Below are 20555 nucleotides of genomic sequence, written 5' to 3'. Positions count from 1 at the left end.
ATTTCACACTAAAGAAAACCCATTAATTATATTATGTTTCATCTCTGCTAATATTTGCCCCAAAATCCTACATACTGGTGCTTTAATGAACAGGAATACCAAAATAACTGTGCACACAGAAATTGAAACACACGTTTTACTCACTGAGCTCTGCCCCTCTTCCTCCAGTGTTTACATCCCGTTAATGAGGGTGGTGCAGTCAGTGAGACAGACAACCCGTCGATCCAGTACGGCTATTAAGGAAGGATGGATGGTTCACTACAGCAATAAGGACACACTGGTAAAAACATTACTCAGAATTCCCACTTCAAGCTCTTTCTGGGTATCTAAACCAGTTCCCCTGAATAGTATCTTAGTCATTGTTGTTGCTGCTGGACGTACGGATTTAAGTCAATTTATTCTCGATGCACTTTCTTTACTTTCTTTTCTATGATTTACTGCTGAAAGTCTTTTTGTTTTACTCTCCACTCACTCAGACAGACAGAAAGGACCTTCTAGTCTATTTCCTCTGTCTACCAGTTTCTCTCTCAACTGTTTTAGCCTTAATCATTTGGCTTTATGCACTTTATTACTTCCTTTTGCTTTTATATTTCTTTTTTCTTTTATATTTGTGTGAGCATGTGTGTGTGCGTGTGTGTGCGCTATGGAAGAAAAAACAGTTGAAGACTGATGATGAGGCTCCCTGCAAACATAACAGCACTCAGCCGATGTGTGGTGAATTCAAGCTAAAAGCCCATTTCCTGCCTTTTCTTTTTCTAACGTATTCTCTATATTTGTCCTCAAAGAAACCTCGCTGTCTCTTCTGTTTTGTTCTTGCTTGTTTTCCCCCCTCCGGCTCACTAACACACTCCTTTTCTTTCTGTCACTTTTGTCTCCTGTTTCTTTCTCTTTACCTTCTCATCCTGCAGCTTGTGCTCCTGCTCATTCTTCTCATCTCTTCTCTTCCTCTGGACGTCAACGCCAAAACTTGAAATGCATTCAAATTGATCCCTGAACTTTGCCCCGGTCCGTGCCCCATCCCTCACCCTATGTCCTCTCTCCATCCAACCCTCCAATGTCCTGCCTTACCTTGGTTGCCCCCACCTCCTCCAATCCCCAACAGAGAAAGAGGCACTACTGGCGTCTGGACTGTAAGTGCATCATCCTTTTCCAGAACAACACTTCCAACAAATACTACAAGGTAAATATAGATTGCTCCATGAAAAGCTATAGATCTCAAGTCATTTGTTTAAAGTGTGCAACCTCACCAGTCCATCTCTCTCGCAGGAGATCCCTCTGTCCGAGATCCTGGAGGTGCGTCAAGCTGGCAACTTCACTCTGGTCCCCCCAGGCACAAATCCTCACTGCTTCGAGCTCATCACAGGGAATATGTGCTACTTCGTAGGCGAGGACCCCAACACCCTCCCCCCTCTGTCCCCCGCCACCCCCCAAACTCACCCTCAGACTCCTCCCTCCCCCAGCCAAGTAGCTCCCAACAGCGGTATTGGGCGTGAGGTGGCAAAAGCGTGGGAGAGCGCCATTCGCCAGGCTCTTATGCCAGTCATCTTTCAGGACGCACCCCCAGCTGAGGGTAACACAACTCACAGTAAGTTGAGAGCAGCCAAAAGCAGGTGGTGGTTTTTAAATAAAAGACAATTAAGAAGTCACAACACTGTGTAACCTTTACATTGTTTCTGGTGCTGTATTTTCAGGACAAGCTTCTATCAGCATATCTGTGTCCAACAGTCAAATCCAAGAGAACGTGGTATGACTTTATGTCAATTTTTAGGCATTTCCTTCCATCTTTAAATGAATTACACATTGAGGATGATGATTATTGAGTGAAATATTGTTGTCCTACAGGATATTGGTACAGTGTACCAGATTTTTGCTGATGAAGTGTTGGGATCTGGACAATTTGGAGTGGTGTACGGAGGTATGTAGATCTATGTCCAACAGATGCTGAACCCTAGTTTGGTTCATTTTGTGAAGGTCAAAATTAGTTTAAAGTGGAAATAGTTTTTTTTCTTTAACCAATTGTTATGACGTAAATGTTGATGGCACAACATTTCGACTGGTTCCCTATCAGCCTCGCTTTCACAACTCTGGTACGTTTTCCTAGCAAAATGAAAGGTCAATTTCAGTGATAAGGGAACTGTGTCAACCATTGCAGAACCAAAACAGGAAGAGGGTGGCACTTGTGTTTTCTACGGTAGCTAGCCCCAGTTACCGGGTTTTTTGGGGAGTTTTGGGGAGTTTTGGGGAGTTTTTATCTTATCCACTTCGAGGGTCCTAAGGACAGAGGGATATCGTATGCTGTAAAGCCCTGTGAGGCAAACTGTGATTTGTGATATTGGGCTTTATAAATAAAATTGATTGATTGATTGATTGATTGAGTTACCAAAGAGTATCAGTGTAAGATCTTAGCTGGTACTAATCCCAGTAGTGAAAATGGCGGATGGTGAAACAACTGAAGTAACTGTGGAAAACAAAAAACGGTGTGTGTCCAGTGTTGTCAAGTTTTTAGGATCTGAGGAAAATGGAAAGCAATTAGGTTGTCTTTATCACAGTGGTGCCAACAATAATACCTCTTGGAAACGCTAAGGGTAAAAAAGATGAGAAGTTGTCTGTTTCCACTTTGAAGTGTTGTGTAGTAAACAGTAGTGTCTAAAGAAGAACAAAACATGGACTATACTGATGCATTTGTGAGTAGATATGTCTTTGAAAGGGAACCCCCAAGATTTCACACAGTCCGATTTAGACTATTTTATAAAAGCAATGTTAATTAAGTGGAGCGTTATTTCAAGTGCATCATAACTCTGGATGACAGGGCCCAATATACTAAGTCCACACGTATGTAAAGAATATCTCACAGCCACATCTGTCACTAACACTCCATTTCTTCAACAGGAAAGCACAGGAAGACAGGGAGAGATGTCGCTGTCAAAGTCATCGACAAGCTTCGTTTTCCCACTAAGCAGGAGAGCCAGCTGAGGAACGAGGTGGCCATACTGCAGGTAAACACGCTGCGGCTGTAAATGGTTGTGCTTTCATGCTGACACAGTAACAGGTGCTTTGCTGTACATCGGATTTGTGATTTATACCGGCTTATACATTAAGAATGATAACAGACAGTCCTTTACGAGTGCTCACTGTGAGATTGATGAGGTTTGTATGAGCTCAATTTGACTTTGAGTCTCAAAATATCCCACATGAGTCATTCAAAGAAACAAAGAAGCATTTCTAGAGGGACAGTTTCCTCTATATTTTCTTCTTAGGAACAGATGATTTAGTGTCTGATCAAACCAATCCATAGCTCATGGACAAATTTTATAGTAAAGGGAAACCCCACACTCATAGTACTTATGTGTTTTAATAGGACAATAGTATCAAAGAGGAGGGACAGTCTGTTTGGGAAACATTAGCCTGGGCTGTGCGGTTTAACAAAAGCCAGACTGGCATCTATAAAGACTGAAAAGGTCAGATTGCAAAGGTCAGAGTTATCTGATTACTGCCTTATACAGTTGCACTCATGTTCCCAGTGATGATTACATGAATTTTTTGAACATCAAAAAACTAGAGGCGACAAAAGCCTCATGTTGCCCATGTCTCTCAAACACTATAGGCAATAGCCAACCAGCATGTACGCTCTGCACCTGCATGAGAGGAAGTAACTCTCCACACCAGCAGCAGCTGAGCTGCCAATCAGAGTGCTTTCACACGACAGGCTCTGCCATCTTTGATGCCACTTTTTTAATTTTTTTTATTTTTGTGTTTATATGTTGTCTGTATATGTGGTGGCTGTGTGACGGTGGACGGTCTCTCGTGGGTCCAAAACAAATTTCTCCTAAGGGAGACAATAAAGATCTTATCTTACATGCTACATTGGCCAAAAAAAAGCTGTTGTGGGACACACCGCTAAAAACTAGGGCGACAGATGCTCATCGACAGCCTGACATGGATCAATGGCTGACCATCGGCTTGGTGTGTCAGGCTCTGCAGGCTGTTTAAAATAATGGAGGTAGCTACTGAGATGTCACTCAACGGTTTGTGGACTCCTGTTTTGAAACCTTGAGTTTGACATTTTTTCCATCGCCATATGGCTCTAAAATTTAGAAACTGACATAGTATTTGCAAAGTTCAAAATAAATCGCTAATATGAAATGTTTGAGTAAAAAAAAAGAAAAAAAAAAGAAAAGACAGAAAGACAAAAAAAAAAAGCTGACAAGGGCCAAAGAGGCGACAGGCGCTCCCTGGCGGCCAAACACTGACCAACAGCTGACCATTGGCTTGGTGGGTCAGGCTCCATACACTGTATAAAATAATGGAGGTAACTATTGCAACGTCACGCTTTGGTTTGTAGACTCCTGTTCAGAGGCCCTGAGTTTGACATTTTGGCTGTCGCCACTTGGCTCTAAAATTTAGTGAATTTAAAGTTCAAAATAAATTGCGAAGATGAAGTATTTTAGTTTTTTTAAACAGCTGAAAGCCAACATGACTTAAAAAAATTTGCACTTCTGAGGAAAAAAAGTGTAAATATCAATAATTGTTTGGTTAAAGGAGTGAATTAATAGAACAAATGTTGTGTTGTACAGTTTTCTACAGTATATTTTGTTGGGAATAGTTGAATTTAGACATAATTTGGAAACAGAAATGCATTTCATTTTAACTTCCTTGAACTGCCAGTTTTCTCTGGTTTAGTTTTATTTAAATGTACAGTTCATTGTTCACCAGCAGATGGAGACAGGAGCTTTGTTAGTCCATTTGCTGTCTAAACTTTATAATGACTCTGTCGCTGAAAGGCAGTTACTCATTCAGCCTGCCAGTCCAAAAAGTCTCTGCCACATTCACCAGCTTTTGAGTGGAATACACTTACGGCTCTGAATTATATAAATATGCCTTCTGGAGGACATTTTATGGCATTTTTGAAGCACAACTACGTAATAATCCATTTTCTGTTCTTCCTGCTGTGATTTACATTTCTCTCCTGTGGTTTACCATCTTTTGCTGACTCCATCTGTCTTTGTCTGTTTTCGTCTTCCGTTCTCTTCAAACTCTGTCACGCTGACTCCTGTCTCTCACACTGTTTAATATTCTCTTTCAATTCTCATTCTGTCCATACTCCTCTTTCACCACTCTCCTCTTTTGTTTGCTAATTCATGCTCCCCCTCTTTTTCAAATAAATCCCACATTGCCATTTAATCCTATCTCCTCCTCCTCTCTGGCCCCTCTCTTAGAGTTTACGTCACCTGGGCATTGTGAACCTGGAGTGCATGTTTGAGACCCCGGAGAAAGTGTTTGTGGTGATGGAGAAGCTACATGGTGACATGCTGGAGATGATCCTCTCCAGTGAGAAAGGCAGGCTGCCTGAGAGGCTTACTAAGTTCCTCATCACACAGGTGTGTATGCACCCCAGCAAAGACAGGATTAGTTGTGTGTATCAGTATATTTATGCAGTGTGAATGCATGTGCTGGTGTGTGCCACTTATTGCTGACAGTGACGTCTTGAGGCTGCAGTGTCTGGCTGCATGCTTTCAGTGGTTTGCTTTCTGGGCGTCTTGATGCATGTCTAATGCGTCATAACGTCTCTTTGTGTGTTGTTTGTATTCGCCTTTGTAGTTACCTCAGACTAAATCATATCCTGTTTGTGTGGTTGTGGGCGTGCGTATGTGTAGATCCTTGCAGCTCTGAGGCATCTACACTTTAAGAACATCGTTCACTGTGATCTGAAACCTGAGAATGTGCTGCTTGCCTCTGCTGATCCCTTTCCCCAGGTATACAAAAAACACACTCAAATACTCCTATAACACACACACTAAAACGCAATCGCATTGTGCAGCCATTATGGTTTTCACACTCTGTCAATACTTCATCAAAGCACTTGTGGTGCAGTTGCTCAGAAGTGTTTCCTCACTTGTATTTACTGTTGCCTCTCTGTCATTTCACCACTTTTCTGTTTTCACCCGACTGTTTCTTTCTCTCAGGTGAAGTTGTGTGATTTTGGTTTTGCCCGTATCATTGGCGAGAAGTCTTTCCGCCGTTCGGTGGTTGGCACCCCGGCCTACCTGGCCCCGGAGGTTCTGCTGAACCAGGGCTACAACCGCTCACTGGACATGTGGTCGGTCGGCGTCATTATGTATGTCAGCCTGAGTGGGACATTCCCCTTTAATGAGGATGAAGATATTAATGACCAGATCCACAACGCTGCCTTCATGTACCCTCCCAACCCCTGGAAACAGATCTCCAGTGATGGTAAACACAGAGGGGGAGGAATGAGGGGGAAGTTTCATTGTGAGACACATCTAGAGATGCAAAATGATCATAAAGTTGAATCATCAACTCTTAGTGTTGATGAGGACGGTTAACTTGAACTGTAAAAGCAGGACAAGCAATTTCAAATGAAATTTTTATTTCACAATAATGTTGTAATAACTCACTTCCTTTACAACCTGCGTTTCCATCTACATCATGATGATACAGTCATATAAACATGCTTCCTGTTTACTACGTTACATTTCTACCACAACTAGATACAGAGTAAAAAAATCATATAGAGTTCAAGACTTTGTTTCCTTTTTTTCTGCAACTTGACAGTTTCATACAATATATGGATTTGTATATTTTTGTGTTTCCAGCGACCGACTTAATCAACAACCTGCTGCAGGTTAAGATGAGGAAACGCTACAGCGTGGACAAAAGTCTCAGCCATGTGTACTTACAGGTAGCGTATAGAAACTCTTCATATGCACATACACGCACAGATACAGTGACAGTCTGTCTGACACTCTTTATCACACTTTCAGTACAAGCATTAATCCCCAATTTAAATTACAATAAGAAGCATTTCTGCCAATAACTTCGAAAGCAGAGCAGTACCTTACAAGAACTTCACCTTTATTTGACTTCTGCAAACAACTCAATGAAATTTGTAGCCACTCCAAAAAATGGCAAATATAAACACCAGGCGTTTTCACTCATAAACAAGCAGCGAGACAGACTCTCAAGGCTGATATTTAGGAGCTTTATTGAGGATAACTTAGCTGTAAAAAATGTGTTTTCATCAACTGCAGAGTTCTTATATGTCTCCTTCAAAACTAAATGTGTAGCAGTAGAAAAACAGGCTCTATCGGTTTAAACCAGTCCACTCACTGTTGCTGTTTCTTTGCAAGAACGTCCATGTATTAATTAACCTTTTGTGTCACAGTGGCCCTTAAAAGTGTCTTTTTAGATTTTCTCAGAAGCAGTCAGACCAGTCTGGGGTCATCCAAGTTCGAACTTGCACATATACAGTTACATACACACACACACACACACACACACACGCACACGGTCTAATGTGATTACCGGTTTATGTGCTATAAACACATAAAAGCCAATTTAACGTTAATCAAATTTCGAGGTTCCCGAAACTGAAACTGAAATTTCATCCCTGTGTTTATTCCCTTGTCTTGTGTCTCAGGACTATCAGACATGGTTGGACCTGCGGGAGCTGGAGACTAAACTCGGCGGCCGTTACATCACCCATGAGAGTGATGACAGCCGCTGGCAAGCGTTTGCCCGTGAACATACTCTGCCTTACCCCGCTCACCTTGTGCCTCCTCCTCCTGCACCGGCCTCTGATGATGAGGAGGGTAGGGAGGATGCAGATGTGCAAGGCCTCACTGAGAGGGTCAGCATCCTCTGACCAGAGAGAGACGGAGGACTCGAGCTCACTTACGAAGGAGGAAAGAAGTAGGGAGAGGGAGGGAGGATTGGGATGGTCAACTAAAGCCTGAAAGAGACAAATAGTTGTATGGGTCTGATAAAAATAGCCTCCAGCTGTTTAGACTTCCACAGCACATTTGTTGACAGTTTTACAGCAATAAATCCAGTTTCTCTTCTCCAGCCTGAAGTCATCAAAACTTCCCTCTGGGTATTTACCTCTGCCGTTATTGGTCCTCTTTCATCTGTTCTGATGACTTTTTCATGATGAAGACAGCTTGACTGTGCGGCTGACCTGGGGAGTTTTTACAGATGAAATCAGAGTGAAACTTTAAATCATAATTTGTCAGACAAAGAGAGGCATGTTCTTTTCCTCCCACTGCAAGATGCCCTGAAGTGTGGCAAGGAAATGCCACATCACCACAAGAGATAAAAATAAGAATTTGGTGTCGATGTTTTTCTAAAGAAATAGATTTAAATATCGAAAATGAGACTGCCTCCTACTAAAAGAGTAGTAACATTTGTTTCTGGTGTCATTTAATGGGACTGACTGGAAGTACAGTCCCTTTTATGTCTTCGATAAAGACCGCTTCAATCTCTTTTGGGTGCTCTACAGTGACAAAGGACTTCCTCTGTGCTGGTAATTACTAATGTGCAGACGTAGAGTCAAACCCATCAACATTCACAAATGCATCCCCATAAATGCATGTCCTGTAGTGAGGACTGGAGGTATTGATCTAGTGACAGCAATTCCTCCGGTAATTACCACTAGTTTTGAGCCACAATAGACTCTTAGAAAATATATGTGATTAAAGATGTCTTTGCGGGTTTGAATGAACTCCAGCATTGGGCTGATCATTACCTGACTTGCCAGTTCTCACCCATCTCTAAAGTCAAACAGCTTTGTATTTAAAATGGTGAAAAATATGTCCTTACAGTTATGTGTACATAGGATTCAAATACTGCCAATGAAGGCAGAACTTTTACACCTGAGCAGGAAAACAGACACCTCTCAACCATCACAGCTCCTTGTTTACTGTTGTTAAGAGAAGCAGACCTCTTCCTGTGATCTAAGTGCATAGAGAGACAGCTTGGGTTACTAAACTAGGTTTTGGAGAGTGCATGTAGTTTGATTATTGACAACCTGTCATGTCAATATGTTGCATGTTTCTGTGAAGTAGTAGAGTTATCTAATACAATATAAAACATACTGTAGTTATGATGGTCTATTATACACGTGTAACCTGAAGTTTATGTAGTTGTCAAATAATATGCCTCGACTGTGTATAATGTGTTTGAAGGATAATCCCAGCCTTGGTAACGGATAATACAAACTTTGAACAATATTCTTTTTTGTCTTGGATGTTTTATTTGTTTGTCCGTACATAAATGTCATCTAGGAAGTGTAACTTTCAGCTTTTTGAAAGAAAACACCCACAAAATTGAGCAGTCAGCCAGATGCAGACAATGTGCTTACTTTGCCTACATGCCGGTGACAGCTGTGACTGGAGACATTATGTTTTTGGATTGTCTGTATGTCTGTACATCCATTTTTCATGAATGTGATATCTTGAGAACGCATTGAGGGATCAAATTTGGCACATATGTCCACTTGGACTCAAGGATGAACTGGTTAGATTAGGTGGTCAAAGATCAAGGTAACTGTAGTCTGAGTGGGCGGAAGTTCGCTGCATAGATCAGCCTCTTATTGGGCGGAACGAGCCAACCGCTGAAGTCCCACCCTACCACCTCCGGTTTTGTAGCAGTTTTCAACCATTTCTTTTCTTGAGAAAGGTCTGGTGAGCGAGACTACAGTCTCACGAATGTGTTATCTCAAGGTGGCCTAGAGGGAATTTCTTCAAATTTGGCACAAACGTCCACTTGGACTCAATGAATAACTGGTTAGATTTTCATAGTCAAAGATCAACAGCACTGTGACCTTTTGTCTGTCTGATTCTAGTAAATGCTATATCCGAAGAAGGCCTTGAGGGAATTCCTTCCAATTTGGCACAAACCTCCACTTGGGCTCAAGGATGAACTATTAGATTTTGGTGGTCAAAGGTCAAGGTCACTGTGGCTTTGTCTGTCTCATTCTCATGAGCATATCTCAAGAACATCTGAAGAGAATTACTTCAAATTTGGTACAAATGCCCACATGTACTTAATGATGATGAGATTTTGGTGGTCACAGATCGAAGTCACTGTGACCTTGCATCCATCTCAGTCTCACGAATGTGATATTTCAAGGTGGCCTGAAGGGAATTTCTTAAAATTTGGCGCAAACGTCCACTTGGACTCAAGGATGAACTGATTAGATTTTGGTGGTCAAAGGTCAAGGTCACTGTGGCTTGGCCTGTCTCATTCTCGTGAATGTGATATCTCAAGAACATCTTAAGAGAATTTCTCCAAATTTGGTGAAAACATCCACTTGGACTCAAAGATGAACTGGTCAGAATTTGGCATTCAGAGGTCAAGGTCACTGTCACCTTGCATCCATCTCATTCTTGTGAATGCCATATCTCAAGAAGGTCCTTAAGGGAATTTCTTCAAATCTGATGCAAACGTTCACTTGGACGCAAGGATGAAGTGAATAGAATTTGATGGTCAAAGGTCACTGTGACCTCACAAAACATGTTTTTGGCCAAATTCATTCGCTTATTATGACAAAATTCTAGTTCTTAATCATGTGTTCAAGAAGCAATGATCATTACTGTCTCAGGTTCTCTATAGTTGAAGACATGTCTTCAGCTTACAAGAGACTAATGAGTAAGGACTGCTTGCACCGCATAAAATACCTTTTCACTCAGTCTGACAGACTGTTATTTTGGCCCTTTTTAAAGAAGAGCAGATTATAGCAGATTTGACAGCTGTAATTTATCTTTGAATGTACTATCATTTGAGTCCAACCAATGCAAATTGTCAAAGATGCTTGCAACAACATGGACCTATTGATTCAACAGATTTATGTATGCGTTTTAGCACACACACACCAACACACACAAAATCACTCAGAGCTGTCAGGGGACAAAGACTTGAATCTTTTACACATATTACATGTCACAGACTGAGGCACTCAAGAGGACCCTGTGACTATAGAGGCGAAGGGAGTGAATTGTTTTCCATTCTGTAATGAGAGCACTCCAGTAAGCCACACTGTTGAAAGTACACCCTTGTCTCCTCCTACACTACATCCATCATTATTGCCAAACATCGCCAAATGATATACTCTCTCTCTCTTTCTGTCTCCTTTTATTTCTTTCAAGTGTGGGCAGGTTTGTCACTATCTTATCAGCTATGCTTCTGCATACTACTGTCTTTGCAACAAGTGGCAGGGAAGACCCTCCACTTAGTAAAAGATCCAAATCTCAGAGAGACTGGTACCTGGCATCAGCGATTGAATCTCTATTTAGCTTTATGTAATTCTGTGAAAAGCAACATTCATCTAATTTGCCAGAAGAGGAAGATGATTCGAGATATTTGAGTTTTTCTCTGAAAGCTGCAGTGTATGCTGTGTGTTGTGAGTGATGAACATGAGGGGTGAAAGGCACTTCCTGAATGAAAATGTACCAGTGCTCTCAGCTGCCATCGGAACAGGCTTTGTAGATGGTTTCTCGTCATTAATCAAATTTCTACCATACATGACATGACATACATGACAATTAGAACTGTTTTGTTCAATCTAAGCCCGATAATCAGACTGAATTGCCAACATTAGGTTACCCTCCTATTCAACAGTATTTCCTTACAGCCCATTGGTTCCCATACTGACAAGTTAACCCTTTCAAAAGAGCTTACACAATATTTAGACAACAGCAACAAAAATACGCGTAAAGTGAAACATTAACCTTTGACTTTATTTTATTAGCTTACATTTTCCAGAGCCAGTGTTCTGTCATCTTAACTCTTGAGGAAAGTGTGTCACCATTAACAGACTAAAATCTGAAAATTAAATAATTCAACAGTTGATCTATAATCACTGAAGTCCTCTGTTGTTGTGTGTAACATTTTGTTTTGCTTCAGGGGAAATAACAGGAAATCTAGATGGAGATAGAGTTTGTTGAAAACCCTCCCAAATTTGGACTGTGGACCGGAGTTAGAAAAAAATGTTTGTTGCTGTTATTTGTGACCATTATCACGTCAGCTCAGCTCAGTCATCCTGTTTCCTGAGGTACTGTCAGTGTTTGATGGTTACAAAACAAAAACCTTATTAACTCTGGAAATGCTTTGCTGTAACTGTGTAACATGATCGCAAACTGTGATTGCACTTTCCTCATCAGCCATTGTGACTGCAGAACCACCAACCTGCAGTTTGGCCATCGAGTACATTAAAAGGCTTCGCCAGCTGCTGAGCTTGCCCTCTGTGCACTCAGGCATAATGCATTTTAAAAGGAAATAACTCAACAGTGTAAAATAATTTGCAAAATTAAAGTAAATTGCAGAGCGATTATAGTTGTTAGACAGATGCAAAACCAAAAGGTACATCAGAATTCGTTTCACATCACAACAGTTTTCTTTGCTAAAGCTAAACTATGACTTTGTGAAACAACAATGTGGGGGATGAAAGACTCCTCATCATGCTTATTCTCAAAATTAAGAACTCCATCAAACAAATATATTTTGCTCTACATGTTTGCAAAAATTAAGAATAAAAAAAATCTGAATAAAAATCAGTTTACAGAATGATTTAATCTTTTGTTAATTAATAAATGAATTTGCATTTTTTTAAAATTCAGCTGTGCTCTTCTCATTATTCTCTCACAGCGGATTTGTCTCTTGCTATCTGGTCATCCAGCTGGCACCCTGTGTTTTCCCCCTCGCGCTCTGCATCAGTCAAAGGTACATGACTCAAAAGGTCACTTGTCAGAAGGTCGTTTCAAGTGTTTGAACAAACAACCAGTGCTCTTGTCTTACTGGTAAAGACAATTCATTTTTCACATGTCAACTTCATGCTTAGGGATGAAAAAAGATAAAGGTAATTTTCTACAGGCCCTGCCATCTTTAAAATGTCAGCACACTTCACATCTCTTGAACTTTGATCTATCAAAAAATTTCCACCTTCAAGTTGTGCTTTTAAAATGTCAACCCAGCTTCCATTGTGAAAGCTTTCCTTTACGGAGGAAGATGCAGCACAGTGAGGTGACTGACCTGTCTGGGTGTGACTGCAGTCTCGCTATAAAATGCTTTGTTACTTACAAAGGCAATGTGGCCAGAAGTTTAAGTAGTAGAAGTGTGGTATCAAATCAGCATACAAAATGACTTAAAGTAAGACAATGCCCATTGGCAATATATTGTTGCTGCAGCTGGAGATGGTAACACACAGGGTTATTATCATTATGTATTATTGTGTACAACATAACAAGCATTATGTTGTACAGGAAGCAGGAGCACTTAGCAGTAACAGTTATGCAACACATGCAGTATAATGTCTGTGCTGCACAGCATATCCATCATCCTAAAGATCTCCTGCTTCTTCCTGCTTCCATCAGATTTATTTAAGTTGTTATATGTTTATTAGAGAGCCACGTGCATTACAGTATACCTTCAAGTTTGAGCATCTACAGTGTAACATCGCAGTATATTTGCAATGATGAAGACCAAACATTATGACGGTAAGATACCTAAATTCAAACCATATAGGTTCACATTTTTTCAAGTCATAAGACAATACTTACATGGACATATGTGCATTTTCAGAGTTACTGGTTGCTGTAATAGTTCTTCCTCTCGTAACTGCTTGTTAAGTGATCCCCTCCTAATGCAATTTCAGTGTAACAGATATCAGGGAACAAAGTTATAGTCTTTTTAGTACAAAATCCATCCTCTCTCCTGCCACAGCTCAGCAAGGAAACACTGTCCGGAGACTGAGAAGCCAAATTTGGGGAATTTCAAACTAGAAAGGCTCTAACTCTGTAAAATACCCTTATGATTTGACCAACACAGACTGCTTAAAGGAATATTTCTCTCACAGAATGGATATTTGTGAATCAGTGAGTCATGCTGTGTTACCTTGAATTCGTGAAGGAAACGTTTTTCTTGTATGCCTCCACGGGAAACAGTGAACACATTGATTTGATTGATTGGAACATTGTTTCACAACAGCAAAACTATTTTAAAACATCCATTTACAAACTCTCACACAACGTCTGTTGTATAATCCAAGTCTCATTTATCCAGTCGTATACTCAGTACTTCCCAAACATGTGCATTTTCACGAAAATCTTACTAAAACTGAACTGATAAAAAAAACATGCCCTCTTCAGAGCTAGACTCCAAATACTAAGTTTTCTTTTAAAATGCAAATGCCTGGGTTTGGGATCTACTGAGTATATGACTGGACAAATAAGACTTGGATTATAAGCAGAAGTTTTGTGACAGTTTGTAAACTGGTGTTTTGTTATAGTGTTGTTGTTGTTAAATGTGGACCCCAATCAATCAATCAATAGATATGTTCACTGTATTCAATGGAGGCATGTGAGAAAATTCTTCACAAATTCAAGTTATCACGACATGACCAACTGATTTACAAATGCTCATTTTGTGGGCGAAGTGCTCCTTTAAGCCTCACACTAACTTCAGCTGATGAGAGGAAAACAGATACAGTACATGATCTGTGAGTGATGTTTTGTCAAAGACCAAATAATGTAGCCACATCCTTCAAAGATGATGTTATTAACTCTGAAAGTGAACGTTAGATTTTGTTTAATTCAAACAGAGACGCTCAAGTTTGCACAGTTTGCTCCAGATTTGCGTACACACCTGTTAGTAAACATGTTGTAACTGAAGCTCAACTTTCACCTTATGAAGCTCAGCACAAGTTTAACGAGGAAGACTATCTTTATGTTTCGCTCATTCACAAATCTCTCGATCTACCTCACTTCCCCCTGTACTACTTCCAATTAGCTGATAATGGGTGTTTCCTCTTTCAGTTAAATCTGTCAAATTGCCATCAGTCCATCAAATTGTCTCTATCAGCTTCTCATGTTGTTGTGTTCAGACTTCTAATTTGTTCTCTCCTGTGATGCTTCCAACTGTCATTTTAGGCGAAATCGTGGTGCCCTCTCCCACCCCACTCACCTCCAGTCATCATATCCAGTGCAGAGGTCATCAAAAGTCCACTCCTCATCACATTCAGATCTACAGCACCCTTTCTCTAAATCTCACCATCATCACCTCCACCAAGGTAAATACTCAACAGGGGTATTTCCTAAACTATTCTAGTGTCACCACTTCCCTTTAACATATGGCATCACGATGGGGTCCAATCGTCAAAAACTATTCACATTTCTCTTACTTTAGTGCACATGAACATAAATACTCTTTCTCTCAGAATGAGTTTGTCTTGATGAATTAACATTAGCCAAACTGAACTGTCAGCTGAACTAACACACACACACACACACACCCATAAACTCATTTACTCACCTCCTGCTTTTTCGTTTTCATTACAGAGCCTGAATCTGAAACACTCACTTAGCCTGTATGGATGCCAAAACAGATGATGGATGAGGGGAGTTGAGGTAAGAAAGCCCCTTTTTGAATACTTCACTGCAAGAGTCATCAGGAAATATTATTACAAAGCATTTCCCCTTTCTAACCTTCCTCTTTCCCTCCCTCAGCTATAACTGTAGCAGACCTTAGGTATGCATTCCTGCTAATAGAAAAATGCACTACATTCACAGCTGGTGTAAATGTTTACTCTACACATTAACAGAGCAGCTGCAGGCTTCCGTCACAGATTTTTTTTTCTTTTTATAAACATGAAAAGAGCCTCGTATGTTGCCCTGAGACAGGGGCGTTCTGGGCAAATGACTATATCTGATAACCACAGTGTTCATACCACCGCCTGGTACAGAGCTCGCAACGTGTAAATCTGACTCAGCTCACTTCTTAACTTCAAGCTTTTTTCATGTTTAGTAGTGAAACAGTTGCAGTACTTCAGTTTTCCTGCAATGAGTCATAATGAAGGTGATCAACCGTACACTGCGTCACAGGAAATTTACGGCGAGGAAAAAGCTGTTGTAAAGAAGTGAAAATATCCCCATTATGATTTATAGTTATACTGGTTACAATGCAAAAAGACTAACATCAATGTGAAAGTAAAATGGGGAAATGGAGGTTTGGTTTTGCGACAGCTGGCTGTCTGCTCGCAGAGTTTCGAACAGTAATAGACTTCTTTTTCTGTCTTGTAAGAGTATTAACGTCTGCATCATATCTGGTCCATCACAGTCTGGTGTCTCTCCCCACCCCTGAAGCATACTTCCTACGTGCACGTGTGCAAAACCAAACCTCCCTCCTCCTACATGTGTCTTCCCCTTTTTGTACTTCATCTCATCCCTTCCCCACACTCCTTGCTGACATTTCAACTGTGGCTGTCAACAGTAAGTTACCTCTACTAGAACAACAACAACAACAACAAATCTGACAGTAAACAGGCAGGAAAATGAGTTTGTAGTTATTGTATAGTGTAGTAATCATTTGAGAGTATCATGTGGGAGTGCAGTGGCCTGGCTGCATGTCAGCAGCTTTGAAGAGTCTCTTCTCTGAAGCTCGTTCTCTGACCCTCCTGGACTGACCGAAGTTGAAGCAGCTCTGGAATATGTCTGAAACTCTTCACAAACTGGACAGCTTTGTTTTACAGTCAAGACACACCTCTTCCCAAAAACAGCAGGTGAGTTCATCACTGATTACAGTTCTGAATATAAGATGTCTAGAAATTATACTGGACTTAAAAAAAACACCTTCAAAAAGTTTAATAATTTGAGGTATTTTTAATGTTTTGTGAGCAGGGTGTTTAAGCTATTCGTTTAGTCTAAAACCTTACTTTCTTCGCTAGATTTCTTTTCGTCCCCAGTGGACTGTTGTCAGGGGAAAGACAGCATGCTTGAGGCAGCGTGGCAAAAATAATTAGGCTAGAAATGTCGATTCTCTGCAGGACTGAATATTTTCTGCGGCTCTCCCAGCGGTGGTCACCTCAGTAGGCTGGAGATTGCAATAAAGAACTGCTTGACAGCAAGAAAAATCACAGGAATATGCTGCAAAGGTGGCCTGTGATACATTTAAAACACAGCTTTGGTATTAGGGAGGCAAACTATAAAACATAAAATCAATCATATTTTTCCATTTTGCTTGGAGAGCAAACAGCATTCCTCTCAAGGGAAGAGGCTGAAGTTTTGCTCTTTAAAAGCTACACTGGTGACAAGGCTGTGTAATAACAACCAGGCTTTGTTCAGTTTATAATTTTAACAAACACATAGTTGGCTCCAGACGAAAGGGTGGACTGGAGCTCAGACCAGCTGCGAAAAGTAGGCATGTATTAGGATTATGTGACAGAATAAAAGAAACAATGCTTCACCAAAAGATGTAGGTTACAGGAAAAAGAAATGAACCCATACTGACTGGAAAAATTCAGAGATCAAATGTAAATAAAACACACTTGTCAGTTTTAGGCCTTTTTAGTAAGGGAAAGATCTGTGGTTAGTCATAACTGCCAGACTGATGACTAAACAGCAGCCTACGAAAATTTTTTAGAAAAGGTATGAAATTTATGAGCAAAACTTTCCGATACTACAGACAGAGCCACTTCCCAACCCACATTATTCAGAAATTTTATGAATAATCCATTAAATCAAACCCATTTGTACATGCACAGGCACACACAGGCACACACATGCACAGGACCACATTATTGTTCTGTAAAGATGGTCTGGCTCTAAATGGTTTCTCCATTATTGAGTTTGGATGGGACAGCCTATCTCTGCCCAGACGTTAATGGCATTAGATGCTTCCTGAGCCTATAAACACAGCAGGGCCGAGCCTAAGCGATAGAATACAAGGTAGAGAGGAAACAAATATCAAAGAATGCCACCGTGCAACAGGAAAAAAAACCCAGACACAAAGATGCAGAACAAAGATTTCATTTCCTAACGCTGAAATCTCAGAGAGACAGGAAATTGAGAGAATAAAATCTACATTTAAAATCTTCAAAAAAAAGAAAAGCTGCTGAGGGCTCTTTTACATAAAAAAGCAACCGCGTGTTGTCTTTGTAGGAAATGACTCAAATGACCTACATTGTGGCTTCATTATTAGCCATCTTCTGATGACATTTAGCTGTGTGGTCAGACCTTTTTGCCCTTTCTGTGCCATTTTCATCAGGAAGCAACAGAGACTAATATCTAGGATGTGTCTGCCTAATAGACGGGAGTCACACCCACAGCTCTGTGATGAACTGGAACTGACCGTGCGTCCACAGTGTAAATCAAGGAAGGAATGAATTAATTAATTCATACAGGGCATGAAGTTCACATTACTTATTCAGGCCACAGTAAACATTTAAATGCCTATTGTCTAGGGGAGATGTTTAGACCACCCTAGTTCTGCTAATGGCTGTTACATCGGACATTAAACTGGACCGTCTGTAAGGATGCATTTAAATTAGCAATAACTGGTTGAGTCTGACTGCAGTTCATTGTGTCCCTGCAGAAACACAAAGATTAAAGCTGTATTAAGCACGAACACTCAGTTTGCGAGTACAGTCTGTGCTGTCCCTGTCTACCACTCAGATTCAGACCATGCAGGACAATAAGTGCAACGACATATAGACAGTTTAACATGAGGCATTAGCTCCTTAAATGCTCTCTGTTTCTGTAAAACCATTTATGAAAAACTGCGTGACATGTTCTCTCCACACGGAGCAGTTAAAGCAATGAGGAGGGAATTTTGGCTGTTTGTACCAAGGGGGGGAAACTGTTATCGTCAGGGAGTAACTTCGACTTTGCCCAAGCACAGTATGCTGCAGAGCCAAACTACCTCACTTTGAGAAACACCAGGGGAGAACTGAATAATTTTATCTCTTGAGTCCCTTGAAGCATGAAATAGGATGCAGCAAACAAAATGTCCAAACTGAACCATGTATTTTATCGTATGGAGTAAGCTCATTCTTCCTGCGTAACTTCTTCTCATTTTTTTTTTACAGGTGAATTTCTAACCAGGAAAGTGAAAGAAAACTTAAGGGAGAATGAATGTCACAGTCACACCACCAACCACAAACGTAACTCAAGTGTGTGTTAAAATTGGTGACAGCGCCATCAGCGACTTCCTGATGTCTGTGTACATCCTGGCTTTTATCTTTGGTTTGATCTTCAACGTGCTAACCCTGTGCCCCATTTTACAACAAGTGCGGCGGCAAAATGTTCTGGGCATCTTCCTGCTCAACCTGTCCCTCTCTGACATGCTTTTCATCTTCACTATGCCCCTTTGGATCAACTATTACCGGCAGGACCACCACTGGAAGCTTGGCGTTATGTCCTGCAATGTAGCCGGCTTCTTCTACTACTCCAACATGTACAACAGCATCTACCTGCTCTGCTGTATCTCCGTGGACCGCTGCCTGGTGGTCACCTACCCGCTTCGCTCCAAGACCCACCGTACATCCCGCTACGCCTGGGCACAGTGTGCCGCTGTTTATGTTGTCGTGATGGCGCTGCACGTCATGGTACTGGTCAATGACAATCTCACTGATGCTCACGATGAGGTGAACAACAATGACCGCTGTTATGAGACGTACCCCATGCCGAAACCTGTCGCCCTGTTCAACCTGCTCAGAGTGGGCATTGGCTTCCTGTTCCCCCTGCTGGTGTTGGCGGTATGCTATTGGAAGGTGCTGGCCACAGTGGGACAGAGTCCTGGCCTGAGCGCCCAGGCTAAGAGGAAGGTCCGCCTGCTGTCCTTTGGGGTGATTGGGATCTTCTCAATTTGCTTTGCTCCATATCACATTCTCCTGCTCATACGCTCACTTGTCTTCTACAACAGTGATAACGTGTACCCACATGGAAGTTACTGCCAGTTTGAACAAAAAATGCACTTTTTTTTCTCATGTACGCTGGCACTGTCCAGTCTGAACTGCGTGGTGGACCCTGTGCTGTATGTGCTAGTCAGTAACGGAGTCCAGGAGGAGGTGAAACTGTGCTTTAGGAGGCATAGAGCGACACAGACAGGGGACTGTGCTCTCACTGCATACAACAGAGGAAAGACTAGTACTAACTTAATATAAAAAGTAAGCTATATGTGGGTGGATACATACGCCTGTGCATTTGTATGCATACTGTATATGGGCATACACGATTATGCATGGCTGTTTAAACTCATTTTTCAGAGTTAGCGAAATTTACATTCCATAATCAACCTTTCTGAACAGACAATCAGACGTCTGTTGAGAGAACCACATTGCCGCCTGTGTTTTTTTTTTTCACCCTCATTTCCTGCAGGGTGAAGAAGAGGGGGGTTGAGCAACATGCATCTCAGAGCTCTGTAATTGGATTGTATTCCCAGGTTCTGCTCTCCCAAGAGTTCTTCAGTGGCAGCTACTTCTGGTTTGTGGCTGGACACTGCTGGAGTTGAAGAGCCCTTGTGTTTTCCTTCCAATCTATACAAGGATGTTGTGATTGTAATTGTGTGACCATGGTATAGCTTAAAGTGTATAACTCTCAAGCATGCCAAAAAAGAAAAAAATCATTTATTAGCATGACTGTGTGCCTTGTTGAATGTAAATCCAAATAAACCAGTGGTTTGAACAGGTGCTCTGCGTCAATCAATCAATCAATCAATCAATCAATCAATCAATTTTATTTATAAAGCCCAATATCACAAATCACAGTTTGCCTCACAGGGCTTTACAGCATACGACATCCCTCTGTCCTTAGGACCCTCGCAGCGGATAAGGAAAAACTAAAAAAAAAACCTTTAACGGGGGAAAAAAATGGTAGAAACCTCAGGAAGAGCAACTGAGGAAGGATCCCTCTTCCAGGACGGACAGACATGCAATAGATGTCGTACAGAACAGATCAGCATAATAAATTAACAGTAATCCGTATGACACA

The 20555-nt window shown here is 41.1% G+C and overlaps 2 protein-coding genes across 3 annotated transcripts in view; both read left to right on the top strand.

The window, feature by feature from the left end:
- prkd2 (protein kinase D2) overlaps positions 1 to 9045 on the top strand; it is a 42732-nt gene extending 33687 nt beyond the window's left edge. For both annotated transcript variants that reach the window (XM_050069740.1, XM_050069732.1), the window contains 11 exons: positions 169 to 280; positions 1103 to 1180; positions 1267 to 1585; positions 1692 to 1744; positions 1843 to 1915; positions 2890 to 2996; positions 5217 to 5378; positions 5655 to 5753; positions 5964 to 6231; positions 6615 to 6700; positions 7439 to 9045. In XM_050069740.1, the coding sequence (XP_049925697.1) occupies positions 169 to 280; positions 1103 to 1180; positions 1267 to 1585; positions 1692 to 1744; positions 1843 to 1915; positions 2890 to 2996; positions 5217 to 5378; positions 5655 to 5753; positions 5964 to 6231; positions 6615 to 6700; positions 7439 to 7663 (1582 nt within the window). In that variant the 3' untranslated portion in view covers positions 7664 to 9045. The remainder of the gene's footprint in view (positions 1 to 168; positions 281 to 1102; positions 1181 to 1266; positions 1586 to 1691; positions 1745 to 1842; positions 1916 to 2889; positions 2997 to 5216; positions 5379 to 5654; positions 5754 to 5963; positions 6232 to 6614; positions 6701 to 7438) is intronic.
- A 6745-nt stretch (positions 9046 to 15790) lies between these two features.
- Positions 15791 to 20254, top strand: gpr184 (G protein-coupled receptor 184). The gene is made up of 2 exons (XM_050070812.1): positions 15791 to 16348; positions 18653 to 20254. Exon 2 carries the CDS (start codon positions 18695 to 18697, stop codon positions 19727 to 19729), a length of 1035 nt encoding a protein of 344 aa, XP_049926769.1. The 5' UTR covers positions 15791 to 16348; positions 18653 to 18694; the 3' UTR covers positions 19730 to 20254.
- The last annotated feature ends 301 nt before the right edge of the window (positions 20255 to 20555 follow it).

The sequence above is a fragment of the Epinephelus moara genome, chromosome 2, assembly GCF_006386435.1.
Source record: "Epinephelus moara isolate mb chromosome 2, YSFRI_EMoa_1.0, whole genome shotgun sequence".
Lineage (NCBI taxonomy): Eukaryota > Metazoa > Chordata > Actinopteri > Perciformes > Serranidae > Epinephelus > Epinephelus moara.
This window is presented reverse-complemented; position numbering and strand designations above follow the sequence as displayed.

Excerpts from the sequence above, each read along its gene's own strand:
- gpr184 (XM_050070812.1), top strand. The coding sequence starts at position 18,695 with ATGAATGTCACAGTCACACCACCAACCACAAACGTAACTCAAGTGTGT.